Raw genomic sequence first — 24924 nt, 5'->3', positions numbered from 1 at the left:
ACTAGAAAACAAAGACGTCTCTGTGAGATTTAAATGTCAACTTTTACATTTCCCTCACCGACTCAAACGGGCTGTCACTGTGCCGTTTCTATCCAGAACAAAGGATGGACATCAGAGATGTGTGAGGACAAGAAACGATGGATCTGCAAACAGGAAGCTTTAACTGTTTAAACACTGCAGTCAGACTTGAGAAGGTTACTGGATACTCTGCAAAGATTATGATAATATTGACCAGCTTATAAATATCAAATGTGTGTCTGTGTGTTTGTTTCTGTGTGCATCTTCGTTAGAGATGATTCCATGTTATATATATTAGCTTATAGTGAATGAGGAACAAACTTCCTCAAAAGCTTCCTGTTTCTTCTTGTCATGTGACTTTTTAAATTGCTGCCTCTGATTGGCCAACAGAGGGCGCTGCATCCACTCAACAGAATGTTCTCAGAGCTGCTTTCCTCATTAATATTTGTAAAGAATGTAAAGAATATCAATATGTAGAAGTGACAGTAATATATGACCAATCTATCTAGAAGCAAATTCATGTTTTAGTCTCTCACATTAAATAAAAATGCCGCCACACATTGTTGTCATTGTCTTTTTCTCACATGTTGCTCGATGAACAACGTCTCACGTGATTGAGCAGGATGCACAAACGCCATAGCTCGAGGCAGTAAGTGTCATATCGGGTGTTTTTTAAGGTAAAATCAGAGTGCCTCATGTTTTCCACCCTCATGGATTGCTTGCTTCATCCTTAAAGAGCTCCTGATTTTCCACTTCAACATTATCAACACCAGTTTTCTAGACACAGTGCAGCACTCCCCACTTTAGAAAATAAAACTATTGAAGCTTTGGTAAGTGATGAACAAAACACAGGCACACTGATGCCTGATCAGCTGAACCCCACACCAGGCTGAAGATCCTGTCTCAGCAGCAGCTGCAGTGTTGACCTTTCTCTTTTCTTCATAGTGTCTATTAGAATACCTCAGTTTTATATTTGTTCATCACGTTATTTTCAAATATCCTTTAAAATAAATCATGCTTATTACACATTTGCATGTCTTTTTGAAAACGATTCCACAAATTAACTAATTTGACTATTATACATTCTTTTGTTTTGCATTTGTTCCAAAGAAGTTGTTGTTTCTTACTGCACGTGAACGCACCACACTACGGTTTCGCCTGAGTCCTCTACTGCGACTGCGCGAATCGTGGCTACCCGGAAACAAGATGTTTTGTTTTGGTATCCGCTAGTTCAGAGCAGTGATCTGTCAACAGGTAAAGCAACCAAACTGTACCTGGACAGTTTAAACCGCTGGATTAAAGACGCTCGTGAGGACCATATTTACTCTGCTTTGTCCGAGTCGATGAAACGAACCGAGTTTCCAGTGAAAAAAGGGACATTTAGCTACATTTGGTGGAAGCTAACGGTTAGCTAGCCTAGGCTAACTCGGAGTCACTTCTGTCAACAGGAGTTGTGTTCAGCATGGACAGCACGGCGCTGGAGCTCGATGCTGTCAAATTTGCCAAAACAGCCGTGACCCACGACCAGAGCGGCAAATATAACGAGGCTGTGTTTTATTATAAGGTAAGTTAAGTGGCTTTAACGCGGACAGGTGTAAAATACAGCTGCTACCGGTCAACGTTAGCGCGTGCTACCTGAAGGTAAACATTCACTTTCACTTCCACGGTGTGTAGCTCTCCTCCCTGGATTACAGTTACATTGTCTTTCTTTTGTTGTTTGTAATGTATTTATATTGTTATCATATTTCATATCTTGTAAAAACATCTTGTCAATCATGCATATTCATTTTATGTTCCCTGCACTGTGATATTATTTATCTCTGTTATGTTTGTTTGTTTTTATTTTATCGTTTAAATTGTGCAAAATAAATAAACTAAACTACCTCATTATCTGTTTATTAAACTACAGGAACATGTATTTATGATAAAGATGTGACTGACTGCCAGCTTTACATCTTATAAAATATTTTGATGTCATACTGTGACTTTACTTTAATATACTTTCACTTACACATGATAAGAAAACACGAGTGTCTGCTGAATACTTTATTAGTTTTAAGTATTTATTGTCTCTATACATCTATAAGACACAACCTGTATTGGTGTTATTGTTTTGTTTATTATAAGAGAACTATACTGCTGTTATTATTAATGTCTTGGAGTTATAAGAAGACACCATTTAGCTATTTTATTTTATTAATAATTTTGTGGTTTTTTTCTTTTATTAGATAATAATTCTGTTTACATTGTGTTCTCTGCTCTTTTTAAAGACCCTGCTACTTGTTAGCTATATTGTTATAATACAATATACAAAACGAAACACTTACTTACTGCACTATTTTATGTCTTAGATTCTCTTTTTTTTTTACTTGTGTGATTTTCCGTATTCATATTTAATTAATATTGTTGAAGTCTGAGATCTGAGATCTGAGATATTAATAGTCAACCAATTGTTGTAAGTTTGAGACTAAATAAGTAAAAACTTCCTCTTCTGCTGCAGGAGGCGGCCCAGGCCCTGATCTATGCGGGCATGGCCGGGTCCAAACTGGAGGGAATCCAGGACAAAGTGAACGAGTACTTGGATCGAGTCCAGGCGCTCCACAATGCTGGTAAGAGCTCTGTCAGAGTGAAACATGGCCAATGCATCCACAACTCATGTCTTTACTGTGTTAAATGTTGTTATTCATCCCCCCGTACCGTTCACCTGGAGTTACTGTAATCTGATCTAAAGGTGAAGTGCTTGTGATTAGAAATAAGTAAGAAACAGTTCAGGACTGTTACTGAACTAAGGACTTACTTTCTGACTGTTTCTTTCCATGACTCTCCTCCCACTGAGAGTGTGTATGTGTGTGTGCGTGTGTGTGTGTGTGTGTGTGTGTGTGTGTGTGTGTGTGTGTGTGTGTGTGTGTGTGTGTGTGTGTGTGTGTGTGTGTGTGTGTGTGCAGATGGGTGTGAGCACAGAGACTGTGGGAGTGTCCTGTTTTGTTGGACAGCCAGTAGATGACGTTGAGTTGTTGCGTGTTGCTGCTCTTTTCTGTTTGTTTTTTTCAAATTCTCATAAACTTTTAATATTGTTTTATTTTTTCTCATTATGTTTATAATACTGTTGCTGAAGAATAACTCCAGTCTGACTTTGAAACCAACTGATTCTACCCTCATTGATCTAAATCTAAATATATATATATATATAAAAAGATGCAACAAAGCCGCCCAAAATGCAACAGTTTTATTTGTATCTGTAGTGATCGTGGTGTCTCTTCACAAAGTGTCTGTTTTGTGTCCTGACCGTTCCTTCCCTTGACCTCTGACCCCAGTCCAGGCCCAGAAGAGCGACCCTCTGAAGTCACGGCAGCAGGTGGATCTGGAGCGAGCTCACTTCCTGGTGACTCAGGCCTTCGAGGAAGACGAGAAGGGAAACGACGACGAAGCCGTTGAGCTGTACACTCAGGCTGTGGAGCTGTGCATCAACACGGTAGCTCTCGCTCTCTCTCTCTCTCTCTCTGTCTCTCTCTCTCTCTCTGTCTCTCTCTCTCTCTCTCTCTCTCTCTCTCTATGTCTCTCTCCCTCTCTCTCTCCCTATCTCTCTGTCTCTCTCTCTCGCTCTCTCTCTCAGTGTTTGTTTCACGTTATCTCTGCTTACTTCCACATCTGTTTGTCCTTCTGTGTTTGGGACAGTCCAACGAGACATCGGACCAGGCGCTGCAGACTAAGCTGAAGCAGCTGGCCCGTCAAGCTTTAGACAGGTGAATAGAAGTGCTTCGTGTTCCAGCTGCACCGTGTCTCCGTCCTCTTCCTTAAATCAAACAGTTGTTATGATTGTTTGATGTATTCTCTATTGTTTTTCTCTGTTATTGCCAGAAAATAACAAACCTCTCCGCTGTGTTCTTTCAGGGCTGAGGGTCTTAAAGAGTCCCAGTCCAGATCGACTCCAACTCAGGACAGGACGGGGCCTCCTGGAGCCAAGCCCAGCACTGCCGGTGCCAGTTCTGGGGGGCCGGTCCGCCAGTTTCTCCCTCTCGGGCCAGAATTCAGCCTCCATGACCGACCGCAACCCCAGCCGGTCCGGGCGGTCCAGTCCAGCGAGCCTCAGGGTCAGCGCTACACGTCTGACGAGATCGAGGTGCTCAGGTGAGCAGTTGGGGGTTTCGTGACGTCCATAAAGCGTGAAGCCTGTCGAGCTGGTTGGTTACTTCTTGTCACATGACCTGCGGTTTGCTTGCCTCATTCGAAAAAGTCTTTCCATTTCAGTCTGCTGTGGTTTGAGTCCACTTGTTCTTCATTTAAACATTTTGTGGAGTGCTCCACTAGCGGCATCTTTAACTTTGTCACTGCGAATGTTCTGGAAATGTTTGAAAAAAAGCTGAGAAGACGATTAAATAACAGAATCATGACTTTGGCGCCGTCTGGTGGCGTGTGAGTGCCACTACACTTCACACTGAAGACGAGTCTGAAACAGTTTCTCTTTTGGAATCACGAGCCACAGAACTGACTAAAACAAAACCTTTCTTTCCTCATGTTCAGGAGTACCTCCACCATCAACAGCATCGCCTACGTGCCCTTCATGAGCGTGGACCTGAGGGAGAGATTCGCCTTTCCCGTCCCTTTCTCGTGAGTTTGCTGTCTAATATTTTTTATTTTTCAGGTTAGCAGCACAGCGTCAAATCTAATAAGTGCTGCTCGAGTTGTTACACAAGCGAGATAAGATCAGCGTTAGGTTTTAAAAGTCACTCGGTTGAAGCGTTGAAGGAAAACGGTTTCTACATCAAACTTTAATGCAGTTTAGTGATGGACGAAACAGACCATCTGTGTCAGTAGAGCTGAACTAATTAAACATATTCTTTAACTCTTTGTTTTCTATTTCTTCTTCTCACCAGGGACAAGTCAGGGAAACTGGCGCTGTCGCCCAAACAGAAAGCCATCTTCTCCCGCTGGGTCCGTCCAGACGAGCTCTGCAATAACCCGACCATGATCATGTCTGTGTCCAGCTTCAGCATCAAGCAGGTCAGTGGATCCAGCAGCTTCTAACCTTCTTCATTATTATAGTGAATGTCTCGGCTCGTTAACTGTTCTGGTTGTAACTGGTGCTCTGCTGCTGTGTGTTTGGAGGTTGTTTGAGGTTCTGATGTTGGCAGATCCTGTTGGTGTGAGTCAGCCAGTAGAGGACCCAGTGTTCTCACAAATCAGGGTCTTCATGGTAGATTAAATGAGCAAAACATTCTGCATCCTCCACAGTTTATATGTTTAACTGTCCAACTCACTTAGTGTGTTTTTATGTAAATGTATGCGGTGATGTGTAGGGATAGTACTGGCATAAAGTTCACTTTAAAGGTATATTATGTAATATTTCTGCATTAAAAGACTAGATCTGTGTTCTATATTTTGTTGAGTTGTGAACTTACATTATCCAAAATGTTCTCAACAACACAGACATCTCTTTCTCTTTCTTCACGGTGAAGGTGCGTCGTCAGAGCGAGGAGGAAAGTTAGCGAGTTAACGTCATGTCGGCCAACGTTAGCTGGTTCTATTTCATCACAATGAAATGACATAATGTGAATAAACATGACTCAATGTAACGTAAATAAATCAGTTATTTTTACTTGAGAGACGTCACGTAGACTTTCATCTGCAACGACCGTTGTTTATCAATGAGAACAACAACTCCCATGATCCCACACTGCTGCACGGTCGGTCTTTAGTTATTGACATGATTGAGGAGCCGCTTCACTTATATGATGAGTATGATGAACATCATGATCATGATGATCATGGTCCTCTCTCTTTTGTCCAGACGGTGGTGTCTGACTGTTCCTTCGTGGCGTCGCTCGCCATCAGTGCGGCCTACGAGAGGCGCTACAACAAGAAGCTCATCACCAGGTACAGTGTGCAGCCGCTGTGGTTAAACCTTTGGCCAGAGTTCCAGTCATGTACATTGTAGACGGTTTATACTGGACTGGCTGCTACTCATCATACCGTGTATCTTTGTCTCCTAACAACGGTCACAAGGCTGCAATGGAACCTGGGACATCACGGTTATATGTATGCGCTGTAGCCACACTGCGCTCCACTTAGCTCGTACATTTGTCTTTTATTGCTACTCTTGTACTAGTTGTATACATCTCTTATTTTTACTTCTCTATTTCTTACTTTGTGCTGCTGCAACATCTGAATTCCCCCCCCCCCCCCCCCCCCCCCGAGGGATCAATAAAGCTTTATCTTATATTATCTTATGTAGACAGCCGGAGTAGAACTGCGTACATTACACCGAAGTACGAAAAACCCAGCATCATATTCAGGACATTTGGACCTTGACCTGCAGTAAATTAAACATGAGATAAAAAGACAATATTGTCTGTTAACGTCATCTGCTGCATCTGTTTCTAACCTTTTTAAATAAGAGCAAACATGGGCTAAGTATATGCAGACAATGTGTGTGTGTGTGTGTGTGTGTGTGTGTGTGTGTGTGTGTGTGTGTGTGTGTGTGTGTGTGTGTGTGTGTGTGTGTGTGTGTGTGTGTGTGTGTGTGTGTGTGTGTGTGTGTGTGTGTGTGTGTGTGTTACAGCGTCATCTACCCTCAGAACAGACGAGGGGAGCCGGAGTATAACCCCTGTGGGAAATACATGGTCAAGCTTCACATCAACGGAGTTCCCAGGAAGGTAAAAGACAAAGAACCAGAGTTCAACAGTTCACCTGTAGAAGTAAAACACTACTAGACACACAACACGTTCTGCACACACACACATAAGTCAGATGGCTGGAGGTCTTGGGCTCAGTTTTGCACTCCGTGGCTCACATTACCGCGGATTCACAAGCATGTTGGAGCACTACGGTGGCTCTCGGGTGTCGTTAAGAACAATCCAGTGTTTGGTTTTGTCCGTTCCGGGCTACCGTAGAAACATGGCCGACTCCATGAAGAGCACCTGCTCCCTTTGTAGATATGAAGGGAACAAAACACACAATTCTGTGTTTCAGGTGATTATACACCAATAACAACATCGTTATGAAGATTACATTCCTTTTCTGCTAATAGATCCCCGAAATGCTGAACACTGGCCCTTTAATTCACAGAAATGTGAATTCTGATTTAGCTTAATCTTAATCTTTAGTCAAAGTCCTGATCCTCCACCTGCCCGTGTCGCCCGGCTGCAGGTGATCATCGACGACTACCTGCCGGTGGATCGTAACGGGGAGCTGCTGTGCTCGTACTCCAGCAACAGGAACGAGCTGTGGGTGTCGCTGATAGAGAAGGCCTACATGAAGGTGATGGGAGGCTACGACTTCCCCGGCTCCAACTCGGTGAGTGCAGGCGGAGACGCCGGGAGATGCAACTATTTTACTAAAACAGTTATTTACCGGCTGACGGGGAAACTGAGTCCAGAGATTTGCAGAGAATCAGGAGCAAAAACCCCCGTGTGACAGAGCTTAAAGTTTAAATTATCTTTATTCTATTCACAGAGTGATTCATGTTGAATTAGACGAGCTCGACAAGTCTGAGAGTTTGTAATGAAACACTTCTGAGTCACTTGAAATAACATGAGTCGCTCTCAGCAGACGTAACACTGAACACAAACCAAAGTCTGATGCTTGTCAAGAAAAGTAGGTCGTGAAATAAAGAAATGTTTTAATCTCTGCTGCGTCACAGAACATCGATCTGCACGCGCTCACCGGCTGGATCCCCGAACGCATCGCCATGCACTCAGACAATCAGTCCTTCAGCAAGGACGACACTTTCCGCATGCTCTACCAGAGGTGAGCAACACACACACACACACACACACAGACACACACACACAGACACACACACGCACACACGCACTTACACACACACTCACACACAGACACGCACACACACACACACACACAGATTAAATAAGAAGTGATTTCGGTAAAAAGGAACTCTTCTTCACCTTTTTGTTTTTCCTCACACTCCCTCTCACTGTTTCTATCCTCTGTCTCTCTCTCTCTCTCTCTCGCTCTGTGTCTCTCTCTCTCTCTCTCTCTCTCTCGCTCTGTGTCTCTCTCTCTCTCTGTCTGTCTCTCTCTCTCTCTCTTTGTCTCCCTCTCTCTCTCTCTCTCTCTCTCTCTCTCTCTCTCTCTCTCCCTCTCTCTCTCCATTCCCAGGTTCCACAGGGGCGACGTCCTCGTCACCACAGCAACGGGCGTGATGACAGAGGAGGAAGGGGAGCGATGGGGTTTAGTGCCGACACACGCCTACGCTGTCCTCGACATCAGGGATCACAAGGTTGGCATGATAACAGGAGCGTCAGACACACAGTATACTTATGGAACATCATGGCTGTTAGTGGTGAATTCAGCTGCTTTTAGGTGCATCCAGTGGTGTGATGGTACATTGAGTGTCACCCACCGCCCAGATCTGCTCAACCAGTAAAATCCAGCTTCCTGTTGTAACTTCCATCATGTCTGACGCGTGTGTTGTTTCCTGTAGGGAATGCGTTTCCTGCAGCTGAAGAATCCGTGGAGTCACCTGCGGTGGAAGGGCCGTTACAGCGAGCGGGACGAGAAGAACTGGACACCGGAGCTCCTCAAGTACCTCAACTTTGACCCCAAAACGGCACAGAAGTTTGACAACGGTATTAACTTTTTTTTACTTAAATGCAATAAAATGTTCTGTTATGTGCTGTGATTTGGTCACTGGGACAAAGTGGCTTTCACCCATAGACTGTTGATTTTACCGTCGCCATCTTGGATTACGGATGTAATTTCTCATAGACTTCTATACAACCAGAGGAGTCGCCCCCTGGTGGTCACTAGAGAGAATGCAGCTTTAACACATGAAGCACCTGAAATGGTGGAGCATGAATCAAACAAACTGCCTTTGATTCATCGTGCAAGTTGACATCGCGATGACGATTCAAAACAACGATTTATTGTGCAGCCATAACTCGAGTCCCCTCCTCTCCATGAAATCCTGTATCTCCTCCGTGTTGGCCTCCAGGTGTCTTCTGGATCTCCTGGGAGGACCTCTGTCAGTACTACGACGTCATCTACCTGAGCTGGAACCCCGCCCTGTTCAAAGACTCCTCCTGTATTCACAGGTGAGTGTGTGTGTGTGTGTGTGTGTGTGTGTGTGTGTGTGTGTGTGCGCTCATTGCTGTGGTGTGTGTGTACCGTCTGCAGTAGCTGGGACGGGAAGCAGGGCCCAGTGAAGGACGTCTACAGCCTGGCCAACAACCCCCAGTACAAGCTGGAGGTCCAGTGTCCGACGGGGGGGGCAGCCGTGTGGGTGCTGCTCACCAGACACATCACCGACAAGGTGGACAGACGGACCGTTTAATGTTCACGCCTCAATACCAGTAGTGTCTCTTTCCTCTGATGGCTGCTCTCTGTGTGTTCCTTCAGGATGATTTTGCACAAAACAGGGAGTTCATCACTCTCGTTGTTTACAAGACGGATGGGAAGAAGGTTTACTACCCAGGTAACGTGTGAGAGACGTTTCCTCTCTTTGAGCTCTGAGGTGAGTGGCAGCAGGAGCTTTAAATGATCGGATCGGATGAAGTGTGAAGAATCAGAAAGACAGCGAGTGTAACTCAGAGATCTGCCCACAGAAAGACATAAACCAACCTGCACAGTGACGAGGAGGGGTTCTTAGTTGAAAATCCTGTAAACTATTTGATTTCACTGGAAGAATTATGAAGATTTTTGCGTCCATGAAAAACTGAGCAGTGTTAAAAAGTCTGTTTGGTTATTGTTCCATAAATGAACTCCCCTCCACAGCCGACCCCGCTCCGTACATCGACGGCATCCGCATCAACAGCCCCCACTACCTGACCAAGATGAGGCTGACCAGCGCCGGAGCGCACACCTTCACACTGGTGGTGTCCCAGTACGAGAAGCAGAACACCATCAACTACACACTGCGGGTGAGAGACACGTGAACCCACCGGTGCTGTTTGTTCGGTGTAGAAGGAAGAACCGATCGCAACTATTTCACAAAGCAGATTGTAGGTTTTTAAGATGAGTTATTAGTTTTGTTTTTTGTTTTTTAGTACAGTGAAGGGTTCCCCATGCATCCTGGCAAACCTGGAAAAACACATTGAAAATAATAATTAAAAAAGTCAAATGTCCTGGACATTCTTGTGTTGTGTTCAGCATTCTCCTATTTTGTTTTAGCAAAGATTGAACTAGTAGTTTCCAGTAAAGTGTAAGAAGCAGCTCTCAAAGACTGAAGCAGTGAGCAGCATTTCTGCTTCTCTTTTATTCTGCATAGACTCCTTCACTCCTCTTCTTCTTCTTCTTCTTCTTTTGTGTGTGTGTGTGTGTGTGTGTGTGTGTGTGTGTGTGTGTGTGTGTGTGTGTGTGTGTGTGTGTGACCCAAATATGTTTTTGGGTCATGTATAATTCATGGCTCCTCTTGCTGACTGAGGAACAGTTTGTACTGAAATCACTCATTAAAAAGGCTTTATGTTGATATGTGGTGATGTAGAATGTAACAGTCTGATCTCTCTCCCTCTTCCTCTCTCTCTGTCTCTCCTTCCTCTCTCTCCCCCTCAGATCAGTGTTTCTCTTTGAAACCATCTTGAGAATAAACTGAATCAACTCTCTTGTTTGCAGAGAGAGAGAGAGAGAGAGAGCGAGAGAGGGAGATAGAGAGGGACTTTTCTCTCACCAGATCAGCGCTGATCTGAAGATCTATTTAGTCTCAGATAGTCATGAATAAATAAACACCATGATGAGGAAACATGCTACACTTTGTCTACAGAATTGCAGATAACAAAGAATGAATATCAGTTTGTCTATTTGTTCTTTCATCCGGAGGTTGAACCCAGAACGTGTTCATATCTTCAGTACACACATAACCGTGTGTGTTTCTCTCTGTAGGTATACTCCGGATGCAAATTCTCCTTCTCCAAGATCCCAAACCCCTTCACTCAAACCAAACGGGTCTGTTCTCCTCACACCTCGTCACTCGCACTGTGCTTCATCGTGTGCTGTCGTGTTTAGTCGTCGTGTCTCCTCTTCCGTCTCCAGATCAACGGCCAGTGGAAGGGGCCCAGCGCCGGAGGCTGTGGGAACAACAAGGACTCGTACAAACACAACCCCATCTACCAGGTCAACCTGGAGCGGCCGGCGCCGCTGCTCGTCGAGCTGCGAGGGTCCAGGTGAGTAACGGTCCCACACATGAGGCATCAACGGGACCTTTAGTGTCTGACGATGAGCAGGCGACGTGCCTTCAAGTCCTAGCGTTGTTGCTCGACCACATTCAAAGGTAGCAGCCTATGAGAAGCTCCAAAAACTGCTTCAGTTGTTACTGAGGCATCAAAGCTCCGATGACGCTGGTTATCTGAAACCTCGACTCGTTTTTATTCAGCTTCACCTCAACCTCTTAGTCTCAGGGTCCAAAACAGGAATTTAAATTGAACGAAACTAATCTGGTGGGAAAACGTGAATGGTTTAAGTTTAAAAACATTTGGGCATAATTGTACCTAAAGAATACGTGTAGAAAACACCTTTTTGACATTTAGCTGGATGTGAAACATCGGAGCAGTCATGTTACAAATCCATCTAACGTAGGAATGGTTCTCCTTCAGACGCCAGTTCATCTGACCGACTCACTAAACGACTCATTAACAGGACGACTCGGTGACTTTCTCTTTGTCTGTCTCCTGCCTGCCCTCTCACACACACACACACACACACACACACACACACACACACACACACACACACCAGGATGACTCAGTGATTTCAGTGTGTTAAGTTCTCTGCACCACAGCGAGCCAAATACAGACGACACACAGACCAGAGTGTCTCACCGTGGTGGAGTTCCTTTATATCCTAACGTTAGCGTCTTACTTTACACTTCAAACATCATAAGAGTGGAGTCCATTAGTGAAGATTCTCGTGATGAACTAAACCTGTAAGAATCATAAGCTTGTGTTCAGCACAGAGCTTAGTCGATAGCAGTAATCCGGAACACAACGGAGGAATCTCATTGGCTTCTTGTCGAGGGAACCAGTGATGCTAACTTCCTGTTAGCTACATAAACACGTCTTCAGCTCTCTGTAGCGCTCCATCAGCACTGGGTTCATTCTGTGGGAGATATGTGAAGGTCTGAGTTTAAATAGCTGATCATGCTTTCTGATAGTGTTCCCTGAAATCTGGTATCAAAGAATTGTGACAATAATGATATAGACTTGTATATCTGTGCCCATGTGATGAACTGTCATTGGTCCTGAATATCGCCCAATAACACGTCATCAGACAGGATGATGAAGAGTAAAACAGCATAATGTTTGAGGTTAAGGATCAAAAGTGAAAACATATTTCTGAAAAATAGAAAATCTACAAATAACACAAATAAAATGATAATACAAGAAAAAACCTCAAAGGAGAGTTTTCTGTCTAAAGACCAGCTACTTTATTATGTTATAGTTCTGGAGCGTGTTTCTCACGGCGCTGTGAACATTAGCTGTGAGGTCACAGCCTCAGGTGGTCACTCCCTCCTCTGGTTCTCTGTCCGTGCGTCTGCAGGCAGTACAGCGTCGGCTTCGAGATGGTGACGGTGTCGATGGTGGGGGATCCCGGCCCGGCTGCCGTCCAGAAGAGGAGCAGTGGAGATTACAGGTACGGTGGGTTCAGCGGGACATCGGTGGTGAAAGGCACACTGGCCTGAAAACAGGAAGCATCGATCAGTTTAAAGTAGAGTAAGCCTGTGCACGCTGGTGTCTGCTGGACTCCATCCTAACTGACTCGTTAGCACAGAAACTGCTCGATGGCCGGAGAAGAACCGGTAGCTCCGGACCCGTCGGTACTCCGTGTTTTACTCATTTAGAAGCGAGTTTCGGGAGCGTCATCACCCTCGATGCTGTGCTGCTGGGTCGTCTCCTCTGATCTGATGTCTGTTAACCTCTGTAGAGCCTGAACGTCTCTCTCTCTTATTCCAGGTGTGGCTTCTGCTACATGGAGGCGGACCACGTCCCAGCAGGCCTCTACAACGTCATCCCCACCACCTTCCTGGCCAAACAGGAAGGACCCTTCTTCTTGGACTTTGCCAGCACCTCACCCGTCAAGGTCTCCCAGCTCCAGTGAAGATGGAGCTGGAGAGAGAGGTACTCGTGAGGGGTACTCGTGAGGGGTACTCGTGAGGGGTACTCGTGAGAGGTACTCGTGAGAGGTATTTGGGACGTCTGCTTTGGATGTGACGAGGGCTCGATTAAACACAGACTACAGAATATCTCACAGCCTTTCCTCGGCTTCTCTCGCTGAAACCTCTACTGAGGACAGGTTGTGGGCTTGAACTTCAACGTTGGTTTGATGATTCCACGCATGACTAGTAAACAAATCATCAGAAAGGAACTTCAGTCAGGAACGAAACCCATCGAAAGTCAACGCGCTTTGACGGACAGAATAAAATACACTTCTTCTTCTGCTATAATATCATTTGGAGCATCGACTTCCTTGTTCCTCGTGGCTCTCCTGACAGGACCGTGACCATGTGACCACATCCTGGACTCAACAGGATGCAGAGAAGTAACGGTTAACAAACGAGCACCGGCCAACGTCTGCAGACTTGGCGTCATGGCCGCCTGACAGCAGCTCGTTTCTCTTTTGCTGCATTGAGCACCTCGACGGTTCAGAAGCACTTGATTAGTCATTATTAATTAGATCTGTACATCACTTTATCACTTCTCCACGGAAAGCAAAGGGAAGAACTGAGATATAAATACAACTAAATAAGATGATTAACAACAAACCAGAAAGAAATACGACTTAGGGTCAAAATAACTCTTATTTATAGAAAGTCATGGAAACAAACTCATGCTTGAGACGCTCACTACTGCAAAAAGACCAGAGAAGAAGAAGAAGAAGGAGGAGCTTGATATTCATGATGCAAAACAAATGAAGGCCTCAGTCGTCCCTCTCTGTAGTTGTTGCGTTACTTTACCCTCGTCAGACATTGGTGACTTCGATTTAAATAGTCTGGAGACAAAAAAAAGTATTTTAGTTTCCTAAAGAAGAGTTTTTTAAATCTCAGGAGTCGTGCAGCAGAGCAGCACCACCAGTGTGTGTGTGGGTGTGTGGGGGTGTGGGGGGGTGCGTGTGTGTGTGTGTGTGTGGGTGGGTGGGTGGGTGGGTGTGTGCGCTTGACTGTCGCTATCAACCTTTTACAGGTAAAAAAAAAAAGTAAATGTTTTGCCAAGTACACATCCTGTTTACCTTTATTTCTTGACGTTCTGTACTGTTTTATAATTTCTTTCATGTTTGCTGTCAAGCACAAAATATGGAAATGAATAATATGTCACTTTGTTCCTTCAACGCAAACAGTTTAAACCGTTTTCAGGAAGCTGCTCACCTTGTTTCCTCACCTCGTTTCCTCACCTCGTCTCCTCACCTCGTTTCCTCACCTCGTCTCCTCACCTTGTTTCCTCTCCTTGTTTCCAGTGTGGGTAGCTTCATCCATCATCGTCTGTTGTGAACAGATGTTTTCTCTGTTATCAGTCAGTCAATCTCACTGCATGTGCAGACGCTTGTGTTCCATCATTTTATTTTATGTTATTTTTTGGTCAAACTACTTTAATCTTCTTTCCAAACTTCATATAAAGCGTGTGTGACGGACAGCTGACAGCTTTGCGGCGCCCTCTAGTCTCCTCTCCTCGTCTCCTCTCCTCGTCTCCTCTCCTCGTCTCCTCACCGTGTTTCCTCACCTCGTCTCCTCACCTCGTCTCCTCTCCTCCTCTCCTCCTCTCCTCTTCTCCTCACCTCGTCTCCTCTCCTCCTCTCCTCGTCTCCTCTCCTTCTTGATGTTGAGTGGAGGGTGAGTGGTAAGGTGCAGCAGTCATGGTTGAGGCTGCTGTGCGTGTCGTTTACATCTTAAGCTGCTGTAGTGAAGGTGAAGCCAGACGCATTATTGTGATTTCATCATCGTTTCTCTTCTTTGTTTTTAGCCAATGAAATGTTCCTCACAAGGTCAAAGGTTACATCTACAGCGTGTATATGATTCACATTGATATAAAACAGAACATGTTGAACTGGTGATTTATTTCGGGTTCTTTATAAAACTTCTTTGTTCCGGCCGTACTGTTCATTGGTGTCACTCCGCTGTGGCCGGTAGAGTTATTAACTATACTGTTATACCACAGTATAGTGCAGTATACTGTTATACCACAGTATAGTGCAGTATACTGTTATACCACAGTATACTGCACTATACTGTTATACCACAGTATAGTGCAGTATACTGTTATACCACAGTATACTGCACTATACTGTTATACCACAGTATAGTGCAGTATACTGCACTATACTGTTATACCACAGTATAGTGCACTATACTGCACTATACTGTTATACCACAGTATAGTGCACTATACTGCACTATACTGTTATACCACAGTATAGTGCACTATACTGCACTATACTGTTATACCACAGTATAGTGCAGTATACTGTTATACCACAGTATAGTGCAGTATAGTGCACTATACTGTGGTATAACAGTATACTGCACTATACTGTTATACCACAGTATAGTGCAGTATACTGTGGTATAACAGTATAGTGCACTATACTGTTATACCACAGTATAGTGCACTATACTGTTATACCACAGTATAGTGCACTATACTGTTATACCACAGTATAGTGCAGTATACTGCACTATACTGTGGTATAACAGTATAGTGCAGTATACTGTTATACCACAGTATAGTGCAGTATACTGTTATACCACAGTATAGTGCAGTATAGTGCACTATACTGTGGTATAACAGTACACTGCACTATACTGTTATACCACAGTATAGTGCAGTATACTGTTATACCACAGTATAGTGCAGTATAGTGCACTATACTGTGGTATAACAGTACACTGCACTATACTGTTATACCACAGTATAGTGCAGTATAGTGCACGTGGCTCTCACTTCAGCACAGACTGCACCAGCAGGGCGATGTGCACGGAACCATATTACAGAAACATTTTCAACAATATCCACAAAACGTTCTTTTCTTAAAGATGTCATTGTGTTGACGTGCTTCAGCTTAGCTTTGCATCCCGTGAATAACTCAGTGCACATTATTCCATGTATGTGATGAACCTCACCTGGAGACAGTTTCACTCATAACTGTTAATAATTCATGAAGAAGCCAGCGTGACGGTGAACTGAAGATGCTGTTGTGCTAAAGGGTTGAAATGTTCTCTTCACAGTTGAGTACAGCTTTAAACATTCATTGCCAAGTACTTTTGAATTATACGTTTGTTGATTGATTGTGAATCAGTTATTATTATGAATGCCGTATCTCTCTACGATGTATTAAGTTATGTGTTTTTAATTGGCAACAAACTGACTAATTTAAACTCTGCAGGACAATCTCGCAGCAGCCTGCTGTGTGAACGACGATGTAATGTTTGCAGAAGTTGCACTAAATGTTCATACCAGACAGAGTCAAATAAAGTGGACTGAATTCAGCACGAGTGTATTTTATCTTTCATAAATTCTGGCTTTTTAAAGTTAAATTTAAATTTCTTTCTGCCTCAAGCTCTCGAAAAAACGTTTCCTTGTAGATTTTGGTTATTTGTGACGATACGTCATGAAGCCATTGTGGAGCGGTATCATCATCATCATCATCATCATCATCACGGTGAAACCAGGACAGACAAACAGTCACTGAAGGAAACAAAACATCCTGCGATGGATCTCATGAACATGCTGCTGGATGTTTGATATCGTGGACCTTTACTCCGACGTCACCGCCGACCTGCGTCTGTTTACGCCGGCCAAATGTAAGGAAACAAAGTATTGTTCTTAAATGAATCTCTGACATTTAGACAACTTTTATCCCACTTTATCCAATACAAAAGTTCAAAAGAATCAAGAACACGAACATTAAGACAAAGCTACATCTGACCGCTTACAAAGAGTCATACGTCTGAGAGTAGCACCGCCACAAATAGAAGCAAATAATTCAGATTATGAAGTGAAATAATCAAAATAAATGATTAAAAAAGGGAAAATGTATCGTTTAGTCGTGTGTAATGTGAGACGGGGTTACTTAAGATACATTTTTAAATACTTCATGAACACAAAATCATACTGTGTAGAATATGTTTTACAGGATATTTAGTATTTCTAGTCTCGAACAGAACTTGACCGTTTCACGTGCTGCCTGCTGTGCAGCAGACGGAGGTAAAGTTAAAACAATCATCATGGCGGCAAAAACTAAGACTAGAAAAGCTCAAATGTAAATGAACTTACTAAAATGAAAGACTTTAAGCAGCTTGTATGTAAAATAAACAGCTTGTTTTAAACATCGGAGGGAACATTTACATCCTTATAACTGCAGAATAGCAACACAGTCAAGTATGAAATACAGGTTGTTGGAGCCATAATGTAGTTTTGTTGTTTACGAGTTATTTATTAAACTTCTCCACATGTGACTTTAATCCTTTAACATAACCGATGCACGGTTTACAGAACAGTAATAAAGGATTCAGTGAACAGTTATGTGAATATTGTATAATAGATAAAGCACGTTTAAAATGAGCTCGTACTCGGGCAGCTGATGCACTTTTGCTTTTAGTGGAAAAATAACAAAATAAAATATAACATGGATCATTTCTAACCTTTTCTTTCTTCCGTCTCACTTAAATGACACATTTTCCAACATAACTGCTTTTTATTTCTCAGGCATGAGAAATAAAAAGGTGCAAAGTCCTTCATGAGGAAACAACGCTGCCGTGACGTACAGGAAGCTTTATAGACGGCGACTAGAACATTCAACGTCTCTCTGACTGTGGAGGGTTTAGTTCTTTAAATGGAGTGCAGATGTGGCGGCAGCTTATAAACAGCTCAGTTCTTTAGAGAGAGTTTGAGTCAAAATGAGCCAAACTCCATCCGACAGATTCTCTCTTCCGTCCTCAGACTCCTTTGACCAGGACCACAGTCTGGCCGGCCTCGGCCTTCTGGGAACAGCGCTCTGTGTTTTTGGCGTTGGCGGTGCGAGGGCGGCGCAGGTTCAGAAAGCTAAAGCGCGTCTCCAGGCTGAAGCTCTTCTTGGTGCTGGAGGTGGAGGTGGAGGTGGAGCTGCTGCTGCTGGAGGCTGGAGCGTTGTCCAGATCTCCCTCTGCACCTTCTGCCCGGTCACCTGCAGCACAGCAGGTCAGAGAACGTTTCTTTATTTCACGAGCAGAGACGTGACCATGATGGCCAGTGATTATTAACCCTTTGAACCCTCAAAAACCTGCCGGCGGGATGGAGAAGCATGTTTTCTTTAAACAACCGTCACAGTCGTCGGATTTTCCTCTTTCCGAGGGCCCTTGAACACATCATGTGTGAAGGATGCTTCAGTCCGAAAAAGCTGCCAAAACTGAATTTAAAAACGTCATTCTACATGTTCTCATTATAAATCCCTCCTCTAATAAAGAGTTCACTTTAACCAGGATGTGTAAAAACATTACATTGTGAGCTCCTCAGAGAAACTATGAAGTCATGATTGATTCATCTGAGACCAACAGTCATGTGACTACAAGGAGGAGACACTGACTGAACTACAGGCAGTGAACACAGAGAGGAGAGAGGAGGAGAGAGGAGAGGAGAGAGGAGAGGAGAGAGGAGAGAGGAGAGAGGAGAGGAGAGAGGAGAGAGGAGAGAGGAGAGAGGAGAGAGGAGAGGAGAGAGGAGAGAGAGGAGAGGAGAGAGGAGAGGAGAGAGGAGAGGAGAGAGAGGAGAGAGGAGAGGAGAGAGGAGGAGAGAGAAGAGAGGAGAGGCTGGAAGAGGATGTTAAAATGTGAATAGTTTAATATATACAACACGTGGAGCCTCCATCTTTTTTTCCAACATTAGTAACACTTGTGGACACTTGGAACAATGTTGAATATCTAGATCCCATTGTTTGCCAATTTTTGTAAAATAAATGATCAAAGAAATTCAACTTGCATTTGTTTATGATTGAAGTCATAACTGTGTTATTGTGCACTAAAGACATGTTCTACTTCTACTCATGATGGCTCTGTTTCATAGAGGAGCAGGACTTTTATTTTGTAGAGAAAATCAAGACCTCAGAGAGAAAGATGTGACGGGAGCAAAACAACGCCCAGAAACTACTTGAGAGGGTTAAAAGACTTAACGTGGTTCAGCTTTGATCGGCTCAGAAACATTTGGATTCCTCTTTACAGACACTGGGAGCTGAAGCACAGCAGTAAGCGCTGATTCAGGGATCTACTGTCCCCGTCACGTTGACTGATGGGCTCCTCTGGAGGAGCAGCTGTGAGTGCAGCAGGTAGCAGGAGATCCAACGTCTGACCCAGAATACTCTCAAACCTCATCTGTCTCACTTCCCCCGTTTATTTTCCTGTTCCTAACATCACACCAACAGACCTCTTTACAGCCGCTGGTGAGAAACTCAGTTTCATACAAACACATTAATACACCGAGCATTTATTTTGATCTGTTCTTACAAGTCTGTTGTCTGCAGATTATTCTCTTGATTACTAGACTTATTTATTCTGTATATAAGAAGAAAATTAAAGAAAATTGTTAAATAAATCCTTTATTTATAATCCTTTATTATTAAAAATAGAAATAGTTTATAACTGCAAATCTTTACTTTTGAATATCCACAAATATTTAAACAAATATTTGTGGATATTTTACCTTCAGCTAATTCCTATATGAATTATTTTTATTATTTTTGTCGCTGTTGTTATTACCATTATTATTATTATTTATATTTTAACTCTGTCCATGTATTGTGTCTCCTCTCTTTGTAGCGATGAGAAAGGTTTCACCTTCATGTACAAGTTGATATTTAGGATCTGACATTTTTCTGAAAAGGGGACACACACACACACACACACACACACACACACACACACACACACACACACACACCTCTCTCCAGGTCGCACTCCGGTGACGACGCTCCGCTGCACTCGCTGCGAGGCCCGAGCACCGGAGAGATGAGGCCGAAGTCCGACAGCGACACGGTGCTGGGGAGGTCCAGGCTGAGGGGCCTGGACAGAGGAGACATGGACGAGGAGGACGGAGTGGGCGACGGGGAGGCGGAGGAGGACGTGCAGGAGGAGGAGGAGGAGGAAGAGGAGCTGGCGAAGGGGCAGGGCGACAGGAGCTCCTGAGGGCTGCTGGGAGACGAGCCCAGGCTGCAGGTGGAGCGAGTCTCTGAGTCTTCCTCCGACATGATGCTGCTGCCGCCACAGGCCTCGTCATCGAAACACACCGACGCCACTGCAGGAGGAGAGAGGGAGGAGGACGGGAGGGGGAAGGAAGGAGGAAGGGGAGAAAGGAAAGTGCAAGAATGTAGAGATGGGGGGGAAGGAAGAAAACGAAGGGAAAAGGTGTCGAGGGAGAGGAGACAACGAGCAAGAAGGTGCCAAAGAGTGACGAGAAAAAAAGGAAAGAAGGGAGAAAGGAAAGGGAGTGATAGAGGGGAAGATTAGAGAGAAGGAAGGGAGGAAAGAAAGAAGTTAAGAGTGAAAGAAGGATGTAAAATGAGACAGTGAGGTAGAAAAGAAGGAAACAAGTGGATGAAATAAGAAAGGAAGAAGGCAAAAGGGGGATGAAGGGAAGAAAGGAGAAAAGAAGACATGGAGGGAAAGAGGTGGACGGTTAAAGGGAGAGTACAGAGGGAGAAGGAGGTTCAGAGGAGGAGAGGAAGGAGAAAAGGATGAAGGAACAAAAGGACAGAGAGATGGACGAGGAGAGAAGGAAGAAGAGAAAGAATAAAGGACAAGAAGATAAAAAAAGATGAGTCTGTGCAAACAGAGATTTAAATAGAACAGAGCCGTCACATCGCTCCCAGAGGACGAGCTTCATTTTTAGCCGACATAAATCAAAGCACACAAACGCACCGTTCTTCAGCCATGTAAACAGCTAAGGAGGAATATTTTCTATTTTCAGAATAAAACTGGATATTTGGAGAACGTAAAGGTAGTCGGTGTTAACGTGAGGTGGAGCTCTTCAATGGCCCAACACTCTCCTGGTTGAATCATCAGTACAAAAGATTAGAAAATGAATATCTAGTTTATGACTCCTCCAGAAGGTGCATTTCAGCAAGAAGCATCCAATCACAGAGCTTAACCTTCAGTTCGATGCTAACGGTGAGAATCTAAAGAAGAGACATTAAGAACTCATTTGAACCGAAACCAAATGTTTGTAGAAATCGTATTCTACCAAAGGAAGCAATAATACAAATTAAAAAAGGATTAGAGCTGCAACTCTGATTATTCTCATCATCACAAAGTAAAAACTCTTTCAACGATCTATTTCTGATGTTTATTTCCTCACATGTCACTTCTTCTCTGTGATCTTCCTAAATGTTCACTTTGTTGACGACAGAACGACGACTACCTGACATTCAGAGCGTGAGCAGCTCTTCATTGTTATCTTATCTCATTGTTAGATCATAGAATAACTCACTGGATATTCCGTCTGACTCCATCTTGAAGCCGGAGACGTCGTCCTCGTGGACGCCGTCACCCTCGGCGCCGACACCGCGGCCCCGGGGCCCCATGGTGGAGCTTCGCCGTCGCTCGTGGATCTCGTCGGAGATCAGCTCCAGGTTCCTCAGGGCCGTCTTGTACTCGCCTTTGGCCCGGGACAGCTTGGCCTGCCGCTCGTCCACGTTCTTCTTCAGGTTCTGGAGGAGGAGGCGGTCAGTGAGGGAGGACGATGAAGAGGATGATGATGAAGCTGCACTCATTCTGTGAGCATCTGAGCATTCACAACAACTGTAAACTGTACAGTTGAGAATTGAACATATGACTCAACAGAGTGTTGATGTGATGTTTAGTTCAATCTACAGGAACTCAAATCAGAGCGGACTACCGGTGAAGGAGCCACATACGAGCTTCTTCTAAAGACATCTTTTGGTGGAGTTTTCCTTCAAGCTGACTTGAGACGGAGGCAGCACAACGTCAAAGCAATGCTGCCCGTTTCTTATTGGCTAATGCTAACTGGATAACATGATGTCATGGGTCTCCTAACAATGGGATCAGCTGCCATCAGAGACAAACAGGCCGTGTGCTGTTTCTGATGTTCAATGAATTCAACACAGAGCGGCCGTCACGTACCTCCATCTGCAGATAGTACTTGGCCTTCATCTCGAAGTACGGCCTGCAGAGGGGGGGAGGGAGGGAGAGAGAGAGGGGGGGGGGGAGAGGGAGAGAGAGAGGGGGGGGGGGAGAGAGAGGGAGAGACAGAGAGGGAAAGAGAGAGAGAGAGAGATAGACAGAGGGAGAGAGGGAGAGAGAGAGAGACAGAGAGAAGGAGAGAGGGAGACAGAGAGAGAAGGAGAGAGGGAGGGAGGGAGAGAGAGACAGAGAGAGGGAGGGAGGTGATTAGATCAGAGTAACCCAGAAAAAGGCAGTACCAACATCATCACCATGGCAACCTGGAGGAGGAGGCGGGGGGGAGGAGGAGATGAAGGGGTTGTGATGTTGGATGAGAGAACGATGCAGAACGGATTAACGTCCTGCTGAGGGAACACGAGGCTGCTGCTGAATAAATGACGTGATGCACACTTCATCTTACAGAAGATTCATACTGAGTTGTGATCTTTCAAGTATACAATTTATGATATAAATACTTTAAAGTTGGTTGAAAAAATCCATCCATCCATCCATTTTCCACCGCTTATCCGGGGTCGGGTCACGGTGGCAACAGGCCAAGCAGGCCGACCCAGACCTCCCTCTCACCGGCAACATGTTCCAGCTCATTCTGGGGGATCCCGAGGCGTTCCCAGGCCAGCTGGGAGATGTAATCCCTCCAGCGTGTTCTGGGTCTTCCCCGGGGTCTCTTCCCAGTTGGACGTGCCTGGAAAACCTCCAGTGGGAGGCGTCCAGGAGGCATCCTAATTAGATGCCCGAACCACCTCAGCTGACTCCTTTCGACGTGAAGGAGTAGCGGCTCGACTCCAAGCTCCCTCCTGATGACCGAGCTCCTTACCCTATCTCTAAGGCTGAGCCCGGCCACCCTACGGAGGAAACTCATTTCGGCCGCTTGTAGCCGCGACCTTGTCCTTTCGGTCCTTTTGGTGGAAAAAATATTTATTTAAATTTTAAAAGTAAAATTACAACTTCATTACTTCATTGTTTGACTTTTTCTCCCAAATATTTTGACTTAATTCCCCAAATCTCCAATAGTAAAATAGCTGTAAATGTAAAATGTCATTTTGCTATGAATATGTGAGCAATGAGCTCAGAGATGTTGAGAGGAAATGAGAAATATTACAGAAGGGAAACGGTAGAGTTTCTATTCATTATAATTTCATTTCACCTGGAGGGTTACTAATGCTGAGGTTTCGGTACGGCCCTGAAGGCATCGCCCCGTGACCACACTTCCCCTTTAACACCCGGCCGTCTGAAACACTCTGGACTGAGTTCCACTGCTTCAGAGAGAAAACACTTTCAGCTGAATGGAGAAGAGCAACCTGCTCATCAGACCACATCTGGGTCCAGCAGCTGGATCCGCTGCTGGTGGAAGCACAGAGCGAACTGATGACGCCATGTTGATGGGACTTCACTGCTTTGTGTTTTCTTGAGATCATTTTCCAGAACAATACTATGTTCCTCTCTGTGGACGTTTGATGTAAAAGAGTCTGAGTCTGTAACTCTTCAATGAAATCGTCTCTTACGTGTTTATAAAGGCATCACAGAATAAAGTAATAATGAAGAACATTAACATTAACCAGCCAGTAGTGACTTATATTTACATTTAACTTAAATCCTTCTGCATTTCAGCCATTAAAGTGACATCTTCTAAAGTGCTTCCATGTGACTGGAGGTTGAGATCACAGCGTTTAACCAGCATCACTGAGAGCAGCTGATTGTTAGACTCTGGTTCATGAAGTAATATTTAAACGTTGACGTGATCCTGAACATAACGTTCAAATGGTAACATCTGTTTTGAGGGAGCTCTTACAGATGAAAGAGTCATTTCTTAACTTGATTCACAAAATCTCCAACAGGTTTGTGGCCCTAAAACTCACAACAACCAGGTTTTAACAGGTAAATATTCTATCAGCTGAGCCCCAACATGGCAGCCAGACTGCATGCTGACCCTCTCCCTCTCGTTGATGAGCAGTGACCAGTGAACCCCGGCCTGCTTGTTGGCGGTGGAGCAGCGGACCGAGTCTCTTACTTTGACTTGTTGATGGTGCGTTTGAGTTTTTTCTCCAGCTGCTTCATGCGGCCGATTGCCGCCGTATATTTGGCCGCCGTCTCCTTGTGGACCAGCTCGCTCCTCGTCTTGGTGTGCTCCGCCTCCATCACCTGCGACAGCCAATCAGAACTCACCGTCAGCCTCGCGCTGGGGTTCAAAATCTTCTGCCCTTTAAGTGTTCCGTCACATTTCTATCACATTGTGTGAAAAATGTAATTAAAATTAAAACTAAAATAAATTAAAAAAATACAATTAATCCTAATCATTATAATAATCTAAGAAAAGGTAAAAAATTAAATAAAAAAGCCGTAAAATAAAATGACTCCACTAACTAAACCTAAAATAACACTCTTCTGTCTCTGGTGTCTCTGGTGTCAGCTCCCCCTCTCCCCCTCTCTCCCCCTCTCCCCCTCCTCACCCGCTGGGTGGCGTGGTTCAGCATCTCCTGCCAGGCGGAGTCAAACTTCCGGTTGTCCTCCTCCAGGAGCCTCTGCTCGGCCAGAGAGATGGTCTCCTTCGCCGCCCGCAGGACCTCAGTGGCTCCCTGGAAGTCCTGGGTGGCCTTCTGGGCCTCCAGCTGGGCCTGGAAGACAGAGGGAGGACATTATCACCAATATCACCAGTATCACCAATATCAACAATATCACCAGTATCACCAGTATGACCATTATCACCATTATCAACAATATCACCATTATCAACATTATCACCAATATCAACATCATCACCAATATCACCATTATCACCAATATCAACATTATCACCATCATCA

General features: G+C 44.5%; 2 protein-coding genes across 3 annotated transcripts in view; one reads left to right on the top strand and one right to left on the bottom strand.

Annotated features, from left to right (window-relative positions):
- Window positions 1-1215: 1215 nt before the first annotated feature.
- Window positions 1216-14080, top strand: capn7 (calpain 7). The gene is made up of 21 exons (XM_076081150.1): window positions 1216-1582; window positions 2519-2627; window positions 3333-3490; window positions 3694-3761; window positions 3910-4146; window positions 4540-4626; window positions 4893-5019; window positions 5807-5892; window positions 6578-6671; window positions 7165-7311; window positions 7658-7764; window positions 8137-8257; window positions 8462-8606; window positions 8972-9071; window positions 9154-9289; window positions 9376-9451; window positions 9751-9896; window positions 10855-10917; window positions 11005-11135; window positions 12508-12600; window positions 12921-14080. Exons 1-21 carry the CDS (start codon window positions 1481-1483, stop codon window positions 13063-13065), a joined length of 2478 nt encoding a protein of 825 aa, XP_075937265.1. The 5' UTR covers window positions 1216-1480; the 3' UTR covers window positions 13066-14080.
- Window positions 14081-16805: 2725 nt separating this feature from the next.
- The window catches only part of sh3bp5b (SH3-domain binding protein 5b (BTK-associated)), a 33964-nt gene continuing 25845 nt past the window's right edge, over window positions 16806-24924 (bottom strand). For both annotated transcript variants that reach the window (XM_076081307.1, XM_076081306.1), the window contains 6 exons: window positions 24571-24735; window positions 24132-24262; window positions 22064-22106; window positions 21411-21630; window positions 19866-20219; window positions 16806-18120 (listed from right to left, as the gene is read on the bottom strand). In XM_076081307.1, coding sequence (XP_075937422.1) covers window positions 17894-18120; window positions 19866-20219; window positions 21411-21630; window positions 22064-22106; window positions 24132-24262; window positions 24571-24735 — 1140 coding nt within the window. In that variant the 3' untranslated portion in view covers window positions 16806-17893. The remainder of the gene's footprint in view (window positions 18121-19865; window positions 20220-21410; window positions 21631-22063; window positions 22107-24131; window positions 24263-24570; window positions 24736-24924) is intronic.

This window comes from Anarhichas minor, unplaced genomic scaffold (genome assembly GCF_050575085.1).
Source record: "Anarhichas minor isolate MPS153535 unplaced genomic scaffold, ASM5057508v1 ptg000079l, whole genome shotgun sequence".
Lineage (NCBI taxonomy): Eukaryota > Metazoa > Chordata > Actinopteri > Perciformes > Anarhichadidae > Anarhichas > Anarhichas minor.
The sequence above is the reverse complement of the archived record's forward strand: the minus strand, read 5'-3'. Positions and strand labels throughout refer to the sequence as shown.